Here is a 20,598-nt window from a genome sequence, read left to right on the forward strand (position 1 = left end):
CATCTCTGAGATGCCACTTAGCAGAAATACTGTTAAAGATCGAGTCCAGCGCATGGCCAGTGATGTTAGTCAGCAGCTCACCACTGACTTACAAAAGGCAGCCTGTTACTCCATGTGCTTGGATGAAAGCACAGATATAAATAATCATGCAAGGCTAGCAGTAATTTTGCGTTATGCTGCTGGTGACATCATGAGAGAAGAGCTGGTGAAACTAGTGTCTTTGCCTAAAAGAACACAAGGGATAGATTTCTACAATGCTGTGATGGAGGGTTTTTTGTCACAAGACATAAGACCAGAAAAAGTGGTTTCAATTACTAGTGATGGGGCGCCTTCTATGGTGGGGGCAACATCTGGTTTCATACAGTTCTTTGTTAAAGAAACGAAACATGAAGTCATTCAGTTCCATTGCGTTATACACCAAGAAGCTCTTTGTGCCAGGGAAAGCAGCAAAAAATTTGACGATTTCCTCCAAGATGTCACAAAAATGGTGAATTACATCAGGCCCAGTATAATTGTTTACTTATGTACAATAATGTACGGTGGCTGAGCAGAGGACGAGTCCAGGAGAGATTTGTAGCCTGTTTGGATGAAATTAGGCTCTTTATGAATGAAAAAGAGCAGAACTATCCACAGCTCACTGATATGGCCTGGCTTACCAACCTCATGTTTTTTTACAGATTTTACACTGCACTTCAATGTACTGAACAAACAACTGCAAGGTGTAGGGAAAACAGCAGAAAGGATGTTTTGCGATATCAAAACATTTGAGAGAAAACTACAGGTTTTTGAAAGAGACCTTGAAAGTGGGCAGCTAAAATATTTTCCAAATCTAAAAAAAGCATTTAGAAAATGCTACAGCATTTGCAGACAATCCTACCAGTCACCAGGAAATCTACAAGGAATTTTCTAGCATCCTAGCAGCTGCGAAGGTGAATTTTAGTAAAAGATTTTTACAATTCCGTAAATTGGAGACAACCCTGTGTTTTCTCACTTCTCCAGATAAAGCCAAATTTGAAGAACTTGATCTTTCCTGCTTAGACTGGTTAGATTTAGGAAGTCTGGAAATGGAGCTATTGGAATTTCAAGAAAGCTCTATCTGGAAAAATAAATTCTCTGACCTGCGTGAAACACTTGAGAAGATGGAAGGGATGACAAAGGACAGCACAGTTAGTTCTGAAAATGAGATCCTTAAAGTGTGGAATTCCCTACCAAATAACTTTACGTCTATGAAAGCACTTGCGATTGCTTTACTTACTTTGTTTGGATCATCTTATGCTTGTGAGCAGCTGTTTTCAGCTTTGAATTATATCAAATCTGACATTAGAAATAGACTAACAGACGACCTCTTTCTAAAATAAAACCTCAACATTAAGGTTAAATTGCTATTGGCACTTTGTGATAAGTAAGTGTGTTTTGGGTTGCGATTTGGGCACTCGGTCTTTAAAAGGTTCGCCATCACTGGTCTAGGGTGTAACAACTTGGCAAGCGCGTTCCCACATTTATTGGCCTTGTCATACAAAAACCTCTGGAATCTTTCCCTAGAGAAGGTGGACCGTTTATCTATAGTAATTTTAAGATTATCTCTTATTGTTGTTAGTTCCGCCAGAAGAGAGGGGGTAAGGAGTCGTTTGTGTATTGATTCTAAGTCATGCAAGCACTCTGTTAACTTTTTGATATGAGCCTCCTCTTCTTTTTTCAGTCTAGACCCGTGTTGTATGAGTGTGCCTCGTACTACACATTTAAGTGCTTCCCACTGCAAAGGAGGTGCTGTGGTATCAGAAGCATGGTTCACCAAAAAATCCTGGATTGTATCTTCAATTGCCTTGTTGCACACCGTATCTCTTAACAGGGTGTCATTCAGTCGCCATGTCCATTCCCTGGCCACCAAGTCAGGCAATTCCAGGGTAAGGGATATGGGTGCATGATCTGACCACAAAGCTGTGCCAATGAAGCTTTAGGTTGGAACATTAAAGCATGGTGAGAGATGGCAAACAAGTCAATCCTGCTGTAAGTACGGTGGGCCGGAGAAAAGTATGTGTAGTCTCTCTCATTTGGATGTAAGGTTCTCCAGACATCTATCAATCTTCTATTGTGTAGAATCGTGCGTATCCTGGCTACTGCCGAAAATGGCACTAAGGACCTGCCTAGGGATGTGTCTACCTTCGGATTTAGCGTCAGATTGAAGTCACCCCCAAGGAGGAGAACCCCCTCAATGAAGGAGTCCAATCCAGACATTATAGAGGCAAAGGCCTTACCCTGTCCCGAATTTGGCAGATAGATGTTACCAATTGTGTACGTTCTCCCATGGATTGCCAGCTTGACGAAGACGTATCTTCCTTTGTCACAGGACCTGAAATCTAGAACAGAACAAGAGAAGGATTTATGAAAAGCAATGGAGACTCCTCTAGCTTTAGCCTCAGGATTCGTGCTATGATACCAGGTGTTATAGGATTTTGATCGTAAACCTGGAATATGATTTGTTTTAAAGTGAGTTTCCTGTAACAGGATAATATGAGCTTTTTCTTTCTGTAAACCTGACAGTATTTTTTGTTCTTTTTTCTGGAATGTTGAACCCTCGAACATTTAAGGAGACAAGTTTAATCTTGCCAGGAGTAGCCATCTTGTAGTGCTAGGTCTATCTCTCTAGTCCCGGGAAGAAGGGGAAATAGGAAGAGACAAAGGGGAAAAACACAGTGGTTAGGAAGGGAATAAGGTACACCAGACAGGGAAGACAAACAATAAGGGGATAGTGTGGAGTCCCTGAGGGGGATATACACACTTGTAACCTAAGTAAACCTCGGAGAAGAGGCAAATAACGTAAAACGTTATACTGTGTGGGTCGGTCTTCCATAAACAGGTGAAGAGACCACCACGAAACTAACCATAACTTTCCTTAAGCTGGTAACTACTCCTCACTCTAAAACATATCTAACAAGAGGGTTTAGACACAAGTCAGCTCATGTCGAACTATAATGCCTAAAAAATTGTTATCAATTAGCCAGGAAACCATCATAAAGTGTGATTATTCATCATTTCGGTCAGTAGGCTAACTAGCATATAATTTAACTCTTAATTCTCTTCCCTAGTAGCACACAAAAGTATAATGACACAATATGTAACCAGAGTCTTCTCATTTAACTGCAGATCACTGACTGATAAATGACCATACTTAGGAACCCTATGTTTGTATAGTATAAGTCAGACCTTGGTTTAGAACTTGTAACATATCATATAACCATCAGCTGTCTTCTATAAGAACAAACAGGCTCATATTGAAACCGTGGGTTGTTAGAGGGTCTCCAGCCCCATTGCGGAGCACTAGCTGATAGGAGATCCCGGAATTAAGAAACCCTACATATTATAAATAACACAATTATCTCTAGGGTAACAGAGATCAGGTGGGATGACCCTGTGAGTTGGCCACCATTCTTGATCCAGGCTTCTTCGCTTTCCAGACCGAGAAGCGTGTCGGTAGTGGCGGAGTGGCATGCCAGTCCGGAAGATTAATATCTGGTAGGCCCAAAGCAGCTAGGAAGTCCGTTAGCTCGGCAGGGACCTTTAACTCAAAATGCTTGCCTCCACGTCGGACCACTAACTGGAAGGGGTATCCCCACATGTGCGGAATCTCTCTTTCCTTTAGACATTCCAACAGAGGTCGCAGTGCTCTACGTTGCTGCAAAGTCGAGCGTGATAAATCTTGCAGTAAAGAGATGTGAGCGTCTCTGAATTCGATGGTTGGCTGATTCCGCGTCTTTCGCATAATTTCCTCTTTAACCGTATAGTAGTGTAGACGGCAAATAATGTCGCAAAGAAAAAGGGGGTCAGTTAGCACATCACAAAGTGCAGGGGCACGTTGCTATGGCTGAGAACAAGACTGTTAAACAAAACATGCAATGCAACAGCTCACTGCAAACCAAATAAAGTACAAAATTGCATCATAATTGCAAATGCTATACTAATAAGTTAGAGATGCTTGGCAAATCGTTTTGTACAAAATTATTTGAGCCCGTCTGCCGCACGTCAAGGCGATCTCTAGTTAGACGGGTTCCTAACACTAAATTTTACCTGTTATGTGCCATGACGGCTATCATATAATTCAGACAGTGCAGGTTCCACATGCATGCTGGATCCGCCTGAATTTCTGTCATTTTTGGTGCCAAAATGGCCTCTTTTATATCCACGGAAAACAGTTACCAGCATGCATTCCGGGCCCACTCCACACCACCCCTGGCACCAAAAGGTCACCAAGGACTGCAATGAGAGTCCACACACTATCTCTCTCCTGGTGCCAAATGGCTTCAGTGAGTGAGGGGGAGCAGGCCAAGCTATATACTAACACTAATTAAAATCAGCCAATGGGGCAGACGAGCTGGTCAGGAGTGCACGACTAAGGAGGCAGCCACACCTCCAGCACAAGCTGCAAAGAAAAAGGGGGTCAGTCAGCAAATCCCAAAGCGCAGGGGCACGTTGCTATGGCTGAGAACAAGACTGTTAAACAAAACATGCAATGCAACAGCTCACTGCAAACCAAATAAAGTACAAAATTGCATCATAATTGCAAATGCTATACTAATAAGTTAGAGATGCTTGGCAAATCGTTTTGTACAAAATTATTTGAGCCCGTCTGCCGCACGTCAAGGCGATCTCTAGTTAGACGGGTTCCTAACACTAAATTTTACCTGTTATGTGCCATGACAGCTATCATATAATTCAGAAAGTGCAGGTTCCACGCGCAGGTAATTTTGTACAAAACGATTTGCCAAGCAAACTTATTAGTATAGCATTTGAAATTATGATGCAATTTTGTACTTTATTTGGTTTGCAGTGAGCTGTTGCATTGCATGTTTTGTTTAACAGGCAAATAATGTCCCTAGGCTTGGAAGGGTCAGGATTAGGGGGTGCCAGAGCCCTGTGCGCCCTATCTATTTCCAGGTCATCAGAAACTGACCTATCCAGGATTTTCTTGAAAAAGTCCTGTAAAGTGTGAATCAAATCTGCTGTAGGGATAGACTCTGGGAGCCCTCTGATCCTTATGTTGTTTCTTCTGCTCCTGTTTTCAGTATCTTCTTGAAGCCGATATAGCTGACTGATCTCTGATGTCTCCTTTGCCCTCTATGTCGTCTATTCTGGCCGACATTTCCTCTTGATGAGAGACTACAGCATCGGCCCTCTCCTCCATGATTTGCATGTTGTTGGAGATTATATGCAGTTCTTGCTTATAAGAATTCTCCAAGCCCACTATAAATTGCTCCATCACCTGCCTAGTCGGTAGTTGTTTTACATGCTCAGTCCAGTCCCACGTTCCCTCGTATGTTGAGGGTATTGCTGACACAGCTGGGGTATGGGGAGGTTGCTGCCTGGAGGGTAGAGGCTCCATGACTGGTGAGCAAGATGGCGGCTTCACAGAAGTTCAGGTTTGGGTTAGGTGTTGTGTAGATTGTATAATTTTCCCTTATAACATGGTTATGTGACGGACCATGTGATGAGCGCAGTGACGTCACCACGGGTCCTTTTCCTCCTGCACAGCAAAGAAGAAGAAAGAAGACGAACAAGTGGATTAAGGTGAGTTAAATTATTATTATTATTATTATTATTATTATTATTTAACCCCTCCATCCCTATTTTACTAAGCATTCTGTATTAAGAATGCTATTATTTTCCCTTATAACCATGTTATAAGGGAAAATAATAATGATCAGGTCCCCATCCCAATCATCTCCTAGCAACCATGCGTGAAAATCACACCGCACTTGGTTGCGGATGCTTGCGACTTCACGCAGCCCCATTCACTTCTATGGGGCCTGCGTTGCGTGAAAAATGCACAAAATAGAGCATGCTGCGATTTTCACGCAACGCACAAGTGATGCGTGAAAATCACCGCTCATGTGCACAGCCCCATAGAAATGAATGGGTCCGGATTCAGTGCGGGTGCAATGCTTTCACCTCACGCATTGCACCCGCGCAGAAATCTCGCCCGTGTGAAAGAGGCCTAAAGGTTCAGATACTTTTACCACTCACACACTTGTGATATTGGATTATTTTCATCAATAAATAAATTATCAAGTCTAATATTTTTACTTACATGTTTGATTTGGTTATCTTTATCTACTTTTAGGACTTGTGAAATACTGATGTAGTTTTAGGTAAAATTTATGCAGAAATATAAAGAAAATTGTGAAGTGTTCACTAACTTTTAAGCACCAATGTACATACCCCAAAACAAATTATCCTATAAAAAGCCCTGATATGGTTTTGTTGACAGAAAAATATATAAGTTATGACTTTTAAATGCAGAGACTAAGAAACAGAAAAGATGACCGCGTGCTTAAGTACCAAACTATGCTGCATCCTTAAAGAGGTTGTTCACTTTCATGATATTGATGAGCTATACTCAAGGTAGGTCTTCAATAATCAGATCAGTGCCGTCCCACTTCCGGCATCCATGCCGATCAGCTGCTTGAAAGGGCTACGGTACTTGTGTGAGCGCTGCATCCCCTTCATTGTAGCGGCAGTGCAGACTAATTACAGCTTTTTGTCCCTTTCACTTGAACCAATTTTTTGGCACTAAGAAAAAGTATGCAGCAGCTGTACATATAGACACTGAGGTGCTGTTGATGACCACATAAAAAAAATCTGTTTTACAGCGATTTTCCATTTCTGCTATGCAGTCAATTTTACAGGTGAAATGCAAAATAAATGCATTTTACCTATTAAAAAAATGTGATGCCAATTATCATATGACAAAACTGCAGTAAAACTGCATGAGTTTTGAAATGTTTTTTTTATTTTTTTATGCAGTTATCAACTGCAACATCTTAGTAGTATATCTTATTTATCTGTGCAGTTTAAAGACGTTTTTTTCCCAAACCAGAGGTGTATATGTAAGGGGATGAAGTATGTGTCTTCCTTTACCACATTCTCCAATCTTCTACCGTACTGAATGGGCACACACAACCTTCTGGTGCCCAGTTATTTATATAGCACTGTGCATGGAAGGATTCTTGATGATTTTTGTAGCATGGTTATCTTGTGTCTCGCATATATATGGCTCCCATTGGTAAAAGGTAATTGACCATTTAGCGGTGTCATGTCACTTCCATTCCCCTGCACCTGCCTTGTTATTTATTCCTGATCTTCATGTTAAGCTGCCAGACTTCGCTTGATGGAGTGTTAAACATATTATCTATCAAGGGCAAGCTGATGCTTTATAAGGGGATGGGGCAGGAGGGGATGAGAAGAAATAACAGTAAAGAGCAAGATTGAGAAGTGAGATGAGGTATTTAGTATGTTAACTCTTTCTCCCTCTGCTTGAAACGTCATATGCAGGAATACAAAACTATGACTGCATTCACACTAACGTTTCTAGGGTATGTTCAAATGTGAAGCAGTTTGAACCATGGTGTATTAAAGGAGTTGTCCAGCTTTTAGAATTTTTTTTTAGCTTCCAACCCTAGCCTGCTGTACCTGTTGATAACATCATATTTGTCTGCACCCACTGATCCATCAGGCTCTCTGACTACCCTACGTAGTCTTCTGGTCCCAGTTATGTCCAGCCAGACAGGGTGCGCAGCTGCAGCCAGTGACTACCTCAGCAGTGATGTGTCACCAAGCAGAACAAGATCCAGCAGTGATGTACCACTCAGGCACATCACTGCTGAGGCCAGTCATTGGCTGCAGCAGCACAAGTGACCCTGTCTGTCCAGAACTTTACAAGAAGACCACTGAAGAGAGCTGGAATGGAGTGACTGGTAGCAGGTGAGTATGATTTTTCTTTCAACAGTTACTGCAGGCTGGGTTTGACAAGTCAAAGAAGTTGGACATCCCCGTCTTCTGCTGATTTTGCAGGGGCCACAGCAAAATGGACAACAAGCCGTCAGGAAAAAAGTTACATGTACTTTTTATATGTGGATTTTTCTGTGAATTTACCACAAATTTCACCCTGGGCATTGCAAAGAGTGAAATCTGTGGCATAAATTCACATTCTGGGGATTAAAAACCCGCACTGCAGGTGAGTTTTCATGCAGATTCTTTTGGATTAGATTTGTTTAAAGCTCATCCCCGTACCTGCTACAGTAAAATGCTACACAATTTCCTTCCTCTATTTTGCATTTTATGCACCTCATCTGGTCTCACCCTTAAAGGAGTTTTCAAGTAGTTTTAGTCGTTTTAACTATATTGATGACCTGCCCTCAGTATAGGCCATCAGTACCTGTTCGCCCAGGGTCTGACACCCCCACCGCTGATCAGCTGTTCTGCAGGAGAGCTGGTGCCAGAACTACACAGAGGCACCCATTGTATAGTGGATAGAGCTGGTTACTGCGACCTTGGTCCCATTGAACTGGATAATAATCAATACTTGCACTGACCTATCCCCCTTTTACAGCTCCCCTTCACTTTTTAGGTCTGGGATTGACAGACAAGAAATGGCTTGGACTGCCCACTCAGCAAATCACTGGTTTCAGCAGTGACTTATTGGGCAATCCAAGCCATTTCCTGGAAGAAGGGAGTGGGGACTGGAGCACGGGAGATAGATGAGGTGGTTATTAATTATTGTTTTAGCTTTAACCCATTCTGACCCTCTTTTTAAATAAGTTTTCCCCTGGAGCATATATGATTTCTTAGCAGTGACATATAAAAATGAAAGCTTTGTGTTAGGTCTGTGAAACAATGAAGCAGTCACCCATAGAATCTGGGTTCTACACAGTATTTTGGGCTTGGATTAGGTAGCAGAGTTCATTAACTGCAGTAATTATGGTATCTCCTCCTGTCAGGTACATAATGAACATATTGCTCTTTATCAGGCTTCTCACCTTGTCTTCCTGCAGAGAGAAATTCTATTTCTCCACAAATCCCAGTGCACTGGGACTAATGCTATGAACAAATAGGTTTGCAGGAGCAGGGAGAGCAGCCTTTATTCTGATAGATGGTGTCTGCTCTCTGTGCTCTGTTATTCGGTTAAAGAGTCATCAACTTCCAGCATGATGCTCCTGGACTGAGGGCCAAAGTGTGCAAACAAAGGGTTATGGCCATGAACCTGGCAGATAAATCACCACTGTCAACTTTACTTTAAAAAAGTCCATTCCTCCAAATAGAAAGTGGCACTGCTATATTTTTTCATTATTTTATTTATTTATCCACCCTTTTGCTCCCATTTCCATTGTTTCTCCATGAAAATGCCAGTGTGCTACAAATCCCTACCATTATACCACCTAGGTTTAGGACCTACACTGTCTCTAAACATTGTATTGTATGGAATTGTACTACACGTCTTTTAGACAGGGGTATGATTGTCAATAGGTATCTTACAGGTTCTCCAGATTTTAGTGTCACTTCATAGGGTTGCTTTTGCATGTCTGGTATATTTATGTAGTTTCAATTATCCAGTGGAATGCTTTGCCTCATACCATCAGACTTATTCCTAATATCATTTTGTGCCTGAAAAGCTTTTCCTCTCCGAGAATCCCAGGTCACATGCCTATCTGTACCCACTCCTCTCCACTGAGCGCCACTGTCCTTTTAACGTTACCACATTTTGCATGGCACTTTTTGTCCATACTGGCACACATACTGATACTGAACAAAATAAGCGAGTGACCAAATATCGTAAGTAAAAAAATGACTGGGCGGACTGAGCAAAACCAAATCAAAGTTCAGACACTTATGTTTCAATGGTACCGTTTACTATCATTTTCAATTGAGTTTGCAGATTTTAGTACCCTGTAAGAACCTGGTAAATTCAGCTGAAGTTAGCCCCCAGCTTAATCCATGCATTTGTACTGTCTCACCATAGAGGTGTGACCTGCATTGATCAGTTATCGATCATCGATAAGTTGGTAATGTCCCTTTAACTCTAAGGGGGAATACCTCAGTATGGCATCCAGAAGAACATGCCACAATTTTTCCAGATTAACTTAGAGATAGACTGGCAGGGGCATAACTGTAATTCATAGGACACCATAGAAAAATAACATGAGGCCCCTGCCACCTAGTGTAAGAAACATAAAACAGCAACATAAGTAGCAATAAACAAAGGCATGTATAATAGCACCATATGTCAGAAAACCAACATTATATCAATATTGTTATTCCCCATAAAAAGGCACAATGCTGTTGTACCTGATATGGCCCCCCAACGTCTGGGCTACGTAGCAAGTGCTATGGCTATAGTTACGCCCATGTATATGGGGGAATTGTATGACTTTATTGGGGAAGGGGAGGAATTGTATGGCTTTATTGGAAACTATGAAAACCTGTAGATCCAGAGAATTGCAATGTCTGCCTGCTTCTGAAACTGAGTTCATGTGGCTGCACAATCTTTTGGGTAAAACCCCAGTTTTACACTTACAATCATGCGGCCGGCCATTGGTCATCATATGGGGCGCGATTTTGACTGCATGTGGAGACTGCAGTGTGTGTCCTTGCCCTGAAGGCCATATCAAGGGAGTTCACCTGACCCTTGTATGAGCTTCTTCTTAGACTTGTCTGACATATTTCTTGCTTTACCATAAATCCTACTTTTTTGTCTTCTAGCTGGTGTTGTTTGCTGGGAAGTTAAACACCATTGCAGCAATTGTGACAATTTTCTTCTTGCTGGTGTATACTGCTGTGGGCCTTGCCTGTCTGGCGCTGGAATGGGCATCCGCACCAAATTTCAGGTGAGCTGAAAATCTTTGTAATGATATAAATCCATTACTACCAATAATAGTTAGTTTCGTATGCTTTTAATGAAAAAAATGTGTACTAAATTGAGCAATATGTTTTTTTGTTTTTTCTGTGGCATTGAAGAGGCCCAGGCATTACCATGTTCTGGCTGGTGAGGCCTCGGGTGAAAAGTTTGACAAGTTCAGTTTTGATCAACTAATAAACTGTTCAAATTGAGAGTTGGAGTACATCACATAAATGTAACAGTTTGTGCTTGAATTGCAGCAAAACTCTAATCAATGCACTAGAATGTTAAAAATATAGATTTTATCCAGGGTTATAGAGTCCAAGATTTTTTTCCTGCTTCGTCCAGACACAACCATAGCAGCATATTATAAATTTAATATTCTAATCTGAATGTCTGATAAGAAATGACTCTCCCTCTTCTTTCTCCCTCTGCCTAGCCCTGGCACTCACTCCCTTCTCTAAGTGTGCAATTTCTTTTCTACTTTTGCATTTGCCCTTCAAACAACATCTACATATATATACTCCTCCCTTGACAGCAACCTCTGAAATTGATACTTACACTAAATTTATGAAACTTTTCCCAACTTGCCTCTGATTTCCCTGGCCGTCTGCCAGCAATGCCTTTCTTTCCATTAGTGGTAATTAACTAACAAGATAGGGACAGAACAGCACCAGGCAGGCAGCTGTAGTCAGGAGACGGAGACACGGCATGCATATTGTACAGCTCTTACACTTCTATGAGATGGGATTCTCCCTGGAAACATGTTAACAGGTTAATTCATAAATTCATAGTCCTTTTGACACCAGCATAAACATTGATGCTTTGCCAAATGTGCATGTTTATTTCAATCGGAGAGGAGACAAGAATGGAGAAACCGACATGCTGAAATCCAACATGCTTGGTACCACCCTGACATCTTTAATTGGGAAACCACTGGCTGGTTCCCTATGTGCATGAAACCATCAGCCAATTCAACCAAAATTGATGGGTTTGGACAATTCATCTAATGTTTGTGGTCACCTTTTTACATGACACTGGGATAGGATGACACCTTTCTAACAAGGGCTGCCCTGCTCAATTGTACCGTAAATGCCATTGCTCTCATGTGGAAATGTCTGGGAGCCATAACAACTCAAAGCAATAGGCCATACAAGCTTACAGAATAGGACAAGAAAGTGGTGAAACTCTTAACAAGTTGCCAAACTGTTCATGGGACCTTCAGAGATTGTAGAGAGCCTTTCATCCTATATGAACCCCCTAAACTGCCAGCATAGTATGAGAATATTTTTGTCAGTCCCTTCAATGTCATTTTCCACATAAAGGAAAAAAGTAAGCGCTACCTAACATGAATAGTCATGTGGACAGGGGCGGATTGGCCATAGACCTTACAGGGAAATCTCCCGGTGGGCTGATGCCCGGGGGGCTGTGTGAGCCCTCCTCACAGCCAGCTAGTGGAGGTTTTTGGGGATGTATTTTGTGCTGCTGGCAGCAGTAGTTTGTGATGGATTGTGATATTTGGCTCTGTTGGGAATCTTTTTGGTATAATATGCCACAATATGATATTGCTGGCCCTGCCTGGCAATTTGGACCCGACTGCAAAATGGGGCTACTTTTAGTCTTTTTTTCGAGGGCCACTTTAATGTCCCAGTCCGTCCGTGCATGTGGACAGTCCCAGTCTCAGGAGTAGTCTCAAGACTTGAAAGCCAGCTGTAGTGGCAACCAATTCTGCGCATAGTAGCCTCAGCTTCATCTGCATACTGTACATGCCGAGATGCCACTGGAGTTCACTTGCAAACCAGTACTGCATTACTACTATTGATTCCAGGACAGTCCACATGACTGCTCACAGGTAACCCACGTTACTTTATGACTTAATTTTTTCCTTTGTGCTGAAAGTGACAATGTAATGAATGTTGGTCGAACAGCTGCATCCTAGTCTGAGATCACATTAGAATGAGTGGTCTAGTTGGGCCCTGGAGTCATGGAAAATGTTTTCTTTGGATTTATAAGGCACCTTTCACCTCTCATCTAGTAGACAGACAAATGGGTTTGCTTGATACTTTTAACATTGGGGCAGACTTTCTAACAAAATGGGGTTGTTCAAAATGGACAACCACTTTAAAATCTTATGATAACATTACACACACTTGTTTGCTCCAGATTTTGTGCCAATGTGGGGTTGGTACTTTCACACTAGCGGCACAGACTTCTGGCAGGCTGTTCCGGCGGGTGAACAGCCTATCGGATCCGTTCTGCCGCTAGTGAATGCGTGCCCCCGGGCTACCGCTCCGGCCCCATTGACAATATTAACGTCATACTTTTATTCCGGCGGCCTCTATAGTCAATGGGGCCGGAGCGGTAGTCCGGGGGCACGTGTTCACTAGCAGCAGGACGGATCCGACAGGCTGTTCACCCATCGGAACAGCCTGCCGGAGGTCTGTGCCGCTAGTATGAAACTAGCCTTAGCCCCATTCCTGTTCAGTTCCTTTAATATTGCGGGACAATAATTGAGTTTGTCTAATTTTTGGGGAAAAACAGAAAATGGGTGTCACAGAAACCTTACTGCAGTCCCATGGATGAATTAGACTGAGGCAACCAAGCCATTGCCATGTATTAGTTCTCTGGCTAACTAATGGTCTTCTAAGTGCCACGTTCTAAAATCTAGTGAAATATGTAGGGTAGGTACACACAGTGTAGAGAGGCTGAGGATTTTATCTGCAAACTTGTGCAGGTAAAACTGTAGTGGATTACAAATCTCATCCACATGCTGCAGATCTTTTTCCGAATGGCAAAGGTCAGATTTTTAAATGCTTGATTTTGACTGGGGATTTCATCCCTTTCAGTGTATATGGGTGAAATTCAGCAAAATCAGCTCATGACACTTGCAGATTCACCGTGACTGTGTAGTGAAATCTGCCACATGTGGACCTACCCGGAAGGTTACATATTAGAGTACTGTACATGGCTTTTTGATGAGCCATTAAAACCGGTTCACAGAGGATGTAAGGTTTGGGTGTCCACTTACTGGTGACATTTTGTCTGTTTCTAAACAGATATTAATATCCTCTCAGGATACTCACCAGTGATTTTTATCTTATATCTGTAATATCTATATTGCACAAGCATAATGTTCATACACTTATTGAAATATTGTAGACAAACATGGAATATTGACAGTAGTAAGTATTGAGATACAGTGAGGTTTTAAATCGTCACACAAAAAGGAGTCATTGCATTGCCGCTGTCACAGCGGAGTGGGACATTTTCTGCAAAAGAGATTGATGACTGAATTATACAGACACCATACAGTTCTCATATGGTATAGGCACGTGTGGGTAAATTGGTATCTAACTGGATTCAGGAAATATGCTCCTCCTTTGACAGCCTAAATCACTTTAAATTCTAATTTTATTAGCAGAGTTCCATTTTACTGTCTACAGTTTGCAGTTTTTGAGTTTATGCACACGACCGCATCCGTAAATCATGGATCCGCCAAATATGGATCCCAGCTTATTGCATACCGCTATTTATTTTTAATCTTACATTATGTAGAAATGTCTTATCATTGTCTGTAAAACAGAAGAATAGGGCATGTTCTATTTTTTTTCGCCGGACTGCAGAATGTATATGCAGGTGCGGACATCACACGGTAAATGGATCTGCATAATCCCTTATATAGTTAGACTGAAGTTCCTTGGGCCCTACAGAGGAAATAATTCTAAGGGCCCTCCCTTTGTGTATATAGGACCTTAAAGGGGTTGTCTCACTACAGAAAATGTTATTTATCCTGTAGACAGAGTTAATACAAGGCACTTACTAATGTATTGTGATTTGCCCATATTGCCTCCTTTCCTGGCTTGATTCATTTTTCATCACAATATACACTACTTGTTTCCCCGGTTATGACCACCATGCAATCTATCAGCAGTGGTCGTGCTTGCACACTATAGGGAAAAAAAATTCCGGCCTCTGGTGGACGGGACCATGGGAGCTCACATAGGAACGCATGCGCAGCAGCTCCTGTCCCAGCTCTCTTGTATCTGCTCAGCAGAACTGGCTCTAGCCCCTGGAAATGAGCGGTGTATAATTAAATGGAAAAATGAATCCAGCCAGCAAAGAAAGCAATATGGACAATCATAATACATTAGTAAGTGCCTTGTATTCACTTTCTCTACATGATAAATGCCACTTGCTGAAGTCAGACAACCCCTTTAAAGTCCTATATACACAGAGGGTGGGCCTTCAGAATCATTCCCCCTGGTGGGCCCAAGGGACTTCAGTCCAACGCTGCAAAGAACTGTATAAGGTCTGATGCACACGGGCGTAGTTTGTCTGCATTTTTTGAGGATCGGAAGCGGACCCATTCACTCTGTGTTGTCCGCAATTTGCTGGTGAGACAACCCCTTTAAGAGCCCTGTTTTATTAGGGGTCTATTATTGTCAGATCTTACGCCCCCTTGAGCATCTTCTGATACTATGGTGTGCCAGTCTGACCCTGTTTTTTTGTAACCTACCTAGATTGCTGCATTTCGGGGACTTCATTGACAGATTGAAGACTATTGATAGCAATGTGTGCTTACCTCCACAGTCCAAGTGATAATGTAGGGGAAAGGTCATTCATTTGAATGTAGATTATGTCAGACTTTGGGATTAGTGATCCAAAAGCCTGAGTGGTGTTCCTACTGGGGAGTTTACTTGCATTTACTTGCATGCTGCCTCTGCTGTTAAAAATGCAAGATATAGAACAGAAAAGATGGAAATATGTGAGTACATGGTTGACATCTGAGATCATGTAGCCAGGGACGTAGCTAAAGACTCATGGGCCCTGGTGCATGAGTTCAGCTTGGGCCCCCCTTCCCTCAGTGCTTCGTGACCAGGGACAGGGAAGCACATGGTCTTCATGCTCCCTGAGGCAAAAATTGAAATGGCACCCCCCCATGCCAAATTTTTTACCTAGCCCCTTCCCTAAAGCCAGAGGGCTAACTTTACCAGCATGCACTTTCTATAATACTGTTGTCTTCTTATGCACCACAAGGGTCTTTGGGCCCCTCAGGCTCCTAGGCACGGTAGCGACTGCAACCTCTGCACCCCCTATAGCTACGCCCCTGCATGTAGCCAGGTATACTTTTGGAGACATACATCTACAAAATCTGTCACAAGAGATGCGATTAATGCATTGTGTGCAGGGTTCTAGTGAATTTGATGTGTTTTCAGTTGTAAGCAATGCTCTGCTAATAGTTTTTAACAGTGATTTATCTTCTCTTGCTGGTTTTCAAAGTATCTTTACTCTGTTTAGTCACTGTGACACATCTGTTTGGCTGCTTCTGATCTCTGTTTGGTTACTGGGATCCCCTAAAGACTTTGCTACCTTGGAGGAAGGCTGAACAATCCAGTCATGAACAAGTTAATTCAAGGAGATCTGACATCACAAGCAGCGCTTCATAACAAATTATATAATGTATAGCTTCTTATTGATCCCAGCTACGGCCTTGAAACAATCTGAATTCAATACCATAAGTATATTAGAAATGAAAAGTCATCAAGATGTGAGTCTCCTGAGACCTATTACTTCTATAAATTAAGGCCTTCATTGTAAATATGCATGAATTGACAGGCCGGTTAGAAGGCATCTGTCTCACTCCGTATGAAAAGATGAAAGCAATAGTCACACTTTATAAGAGCCAACGTAACTATACCATCCCTGGAAGAAGAAGCTCTGGACATGTTCTGCCATGAAACCTTGTGTCCTGGCATTCTGGTGGATGTTATTTTGAAACGTACCACTGACCTAAACATTGGTGTAGACCAATTACCCCCAATCTGTCTTAGGGCTCGTTCACACGACTGTTGGTGTCCCGTGCTGTGAACTGCAAATTGCGGCCTGCAATGCACGGGCACCTTCCGTAGAGCAGGCGCATGGGGATCGCAGACCCATTCACTTGAATGGGTCATCGATCCCTCCGTTCCACACAAAGATAGAGCATGTTCTATCCTTTTGCGGTGCGGAGGTATGGAATGGAACCCCAGAAAGCACTCCGTAGTACTTCCGTAGTGTTCCGTTCCGTGCTTCCGTTTCGCATCTCCGGACCCATTGAAATGAATGACAACGGAACGGTGCCCGTGTATGCGGTCCACAATACGGGAACGGGATACAAACTGTCGTGTGAACGAGCCCTTAGGCTGGTTTCACCTTTTCATTTTCCGTTCTTCTGATCCTTCAGAAGGACAGACGAAAAAAAACAGGATCCTGTAAAAAAACAAAAACAAAAAAAACTTGCATGTTTGGCATCCATTTGAGCCATTTCCATCTGAGATCCATTTTTTTAAGACTGAAAAAAGTAATGCATGCATTTTTTACAGGATCCTGTTTTTTTTTGGTTTTTTTTAATATTCTTTTGACGGATCAGAAGAACGGAAAATAAAACGGTTCTGTGAAACCAGCCTTAATTCTGGTGGCCACTTTCAGCAGGATCTCAGTCTCACTGATCATCTCTTGGATGTCCTGGAATAACAAACTCAGTCCATGAAGACCTCACCTCGCAATTTACTTAAAGGATCAGTTGTTAATGACTTGGTGCCACATACCAATATGCACTTTCAGAGGTCTTGCGGAGCCCATGCCTTGACACATCAGAGCTATTTTGGCAGCGTGAAGGGGACCTACACAATATTGGTTTTGTTATGGCTGATCGGTGAATATGCAACTGTATGCCATACAGTTATATAGGTCTGCCATTGATTCCCACTGTAATTAAAACTTATACCATAGGTAAACTTTTTTTGTGAGATACCCTTATATTGGAAAGCGTAGATGACTGCACTTTCCATTACAATTTAATATGAGGTATGCTGTCACATACCAGACAGATGTATGCCAAAAGTCTTTTCTGTATATAGCGGATGTACACTCCATGTGGTTTTTGTTTAATGAAAATTAAACATAAGTATTAGGGCTCATGCACACGAACGTATTGTCCATTCCGTTTCTTTTTTTTGCGGACCGTATGCGGAACCATTCATTTTAATGGGTCCACAAATAAAACGGAAGTTAGGCCTCTTGCACACAAACGTTTTTAGTTTTTTTTGTCCGTTCCATTTTTGCGGATTCCGTTTGTGGTCCGCATGGAACCATTAATTTCAATGGTTCCGCAAAAAAAAACAACTAATGTATTACGTATGCATTCCGTTTCCGTATTTCCGTTCCACTGAAAGATAGAACTTGTCCTATTATTGCCCGCAAATAACGATCCATGACTCCATTTAAGTCAATGGTTCCGCAAAAAAAATCGGAATGCATACAGAATGCATTCGTATGTCTTCCATATCCGTTCCGTTTTTGCGTAACCATCTATTGAAAATGTTATGCCTAGCCCAATTTTTTTATGTACTTACTGATTAAACATTATTCTATGCTTCCTTTTCCGTTTGCAATCCGCAAAAAAATGGATCGCAAACTGAAACCAAACTGTAAAATGGAACGGCAAAACGGAAGCGAAACGGAAACAAAAAAAAAAAGAAAAACTGATCAGTTTAAAACGGACCGCAAAACCATACGGTCGTGTGCAAGAGGCCTTATTCCATGTGCATTCAGTTTCCGTATGTCTGTATTTTCGTTCCGCAAAAAAATAGAACATGTCCTATTATTGTCTGTATTACAGACAAGGATAGGACTGTTCTATTAGGGGCCTGCTGTTCCGTTCCGCAAAATACGGAATGCACATAGATGTCATCCATATTTTTTGCTGTTTTTTGAGGACCGCAAAATACATATGATCGGGCGTTGAGCCCTTAAACCAATAACCACTGGATAAAGTGAAATGCAGCCAGATCAAGACACATACAAAAAGAAAAGTTTAGTGCCAACAGTCTGTGCCAATCACGGACATTTACCCTCTCAGATGCTGTGGTCAATTGCGACCATGGCATCTGAGCTGTGAAATCCTGAGAGCGGTGCATTTTTTTTTCTATTTATTAAAACACAAGAAAAGCTTTATTAGGCTGGGGTCACACGGGCGTTGCGGGAAAATGTGCGGGTGCGTTGCGGGAACACCCGCGATTTTTACGCGCGAGTGCAAAACATTGTAATGCGTTTTGCACTAGCGTGTGAAAAATCGCGCATGTTTGGTACCCGAACTTCTTCACAGAAGTTCGGGCTTGGGATTGGTGTTCTGTAGATTGTATTATTTTCCCTTATAACATGATTATAAGAGAAAATAATAGCATTCTGAATACAGAATGCATAGTAAAACAGCGCTGGAGGGGTTAAAAAATAAATAAATAATAATTTAACTCACCTTAGTCCACTTGATCGCGTAGCCGGCATCTCCTTCTGTCTCCTTTGTTGAACAGGACCTGTGGTGGGCATTAATTACAGGAACAGGACCTTTGATGACGTCACTCCGGTCATCACATGATCCATCACCATGGTAAAAGATCATGTGACATACCATGTGATGACCGGAGTGACGTCATCAAAGGTCCTGTTCCTGTAATTAATGCTCACCACAGGTCCTATTCAACAAAGGAGACAGAAGGAGATGCCAGGCTACGCGATCAAGTGGACTAAGGTGAGTTAAATTATTAACCCCTCCAGCGCTGTTTTACTAAGGGAAAATAATAATGATCGGGTCTCCATCCCGATCGTCTCCTAGCAACTGTGCGTGAAAATCGCACTGCATCCGCACTTGCTTGCGGATGCTTGCGATTTTCACGCAACCCCATTCACTTCTATGGGGCCTGCGTTGCATGAAAAACGCTGAATATAGAGCATGCTGCGATTTTCACGCAACGCACAAGTGATGTGTGAAAATCACCGCTCATGTGAACAGCCCCATAGAAATGAATGGGTCGGTATTCAGTGCGGGTGCAATGCGTCCACCTCACGCATCGCATCCGCGCGGAATACTCGCCCGTGTAAAAGGGGCCTTAATGTTGTATCGCTGTAATCATACTGACCCTCAGAATGATGCCTCATTCACTCAGTGTTTTGGTAAGTGATTTCCATCAGTGATTTTGAGCCAAAACCAGGTGTGGATCTAAACACAAAGCAGGTACAGATCTTTCCCTTATACCTGATGTCTGTAGAGGCTCCAGTCCTGGTTTTGGCTCACAATCACTGATGGTAATCACTGACCAAAACACTGACGTGTGAATGAGGCTTGAAGGTAACAGGTCAGTTTTACCACATAGGGAACTGCTCAAAAACGAAACCCATAAAACTATGGTGGAATTACTTTTTTTAAATTCCACCCCATTATTGTATGAAATATATAAAGTGGTGCCATTCAAAAGTGCAACTTGTCCTACCAAAAATAAGCTCTCATGTGTGAACAGAAAAAAAAAAAAGTTATGGCTCCGGGAAGGCAGGGAGTAAAAATCAAAAATAGTATATCACAAGTTCAAAAAATTATAACACATGTAGCCAATTAATAGCAGTTATTTGGCTAGTCTACTGTCCAGAAGTTCATGATTGCGACCTCAAAAATTCAATGGGCTAGTGGTTGCAATGTATGAAGAAAAGGACTTCTCAGTTTGGAATAGGTCTCCTATTGGTTGTTATAGAGCTGAGTCTGTGAACAGTAGAAAAGTTGAAGATTCAGACTGCTAGGAGATGCTGAAAGAGTTATATTACCTGCCCTAAATCCCGAATCCTTGAAACTGCTTGCCATCCCTACTGTAAAGCTACTTGCAATCCATATTCACATCAAAAAATGTCATGTGTTATTTGTGTTTTTTGCTGCGGATTTGATGCAGCTTCGCCACAGATCTCACCCTTGCATTGCAAAGGGTGATTCCCCCCCCCCCAAATATGATAACACAAACAATTGAGATGCTGTGGTTTTCAAAATCCACACGGCAGGCCAATTTCCACACGGAGGAAAAAAAGCTAAGTATATATGAGATTTCTCTAAATTAACACTGCGTTCTTTC

The 20,598-nt window shown here is 42.1% G+C and overlaps 1 protein-coding gene across 1 annotated transcript in view; it reads left to right on the forward strand.

Moving 5' to 3' along the window:
- Positions 1–20,598, forward strand: part of LOC120998011 (solute carrier family 12 member 9-like) — a 384,693-nt gene that overhangs the window by 243,506 nt on the left and 120,589 nt on the right. Inside the window, exon 9 of the mRNA XM_040428433.1 lies at positions 10,531–10,655. Within this exon, the coding sequence (XP_040284367.1) occupies positions 10,531–10,655 (125 nt within the window). The remainder of the gene's footprint in view (positions 1–10,530; positions 10,656–20,598) is intronic.

This window comes from Bufo bufo, chromosome 4 (assembly GCF_905171765.1).
Source record: "Bufo bufo chromosome 4, aBufBuf1.1, whole genome shotgun sequence".
In the NCBI taxonomy this organism is placed as follows: domain Eukaryota; kingdom Metazoa; phylum Chordata; class Amphibia; order Anura; family Bufonidae; genus Bufo; species Bufo bufo.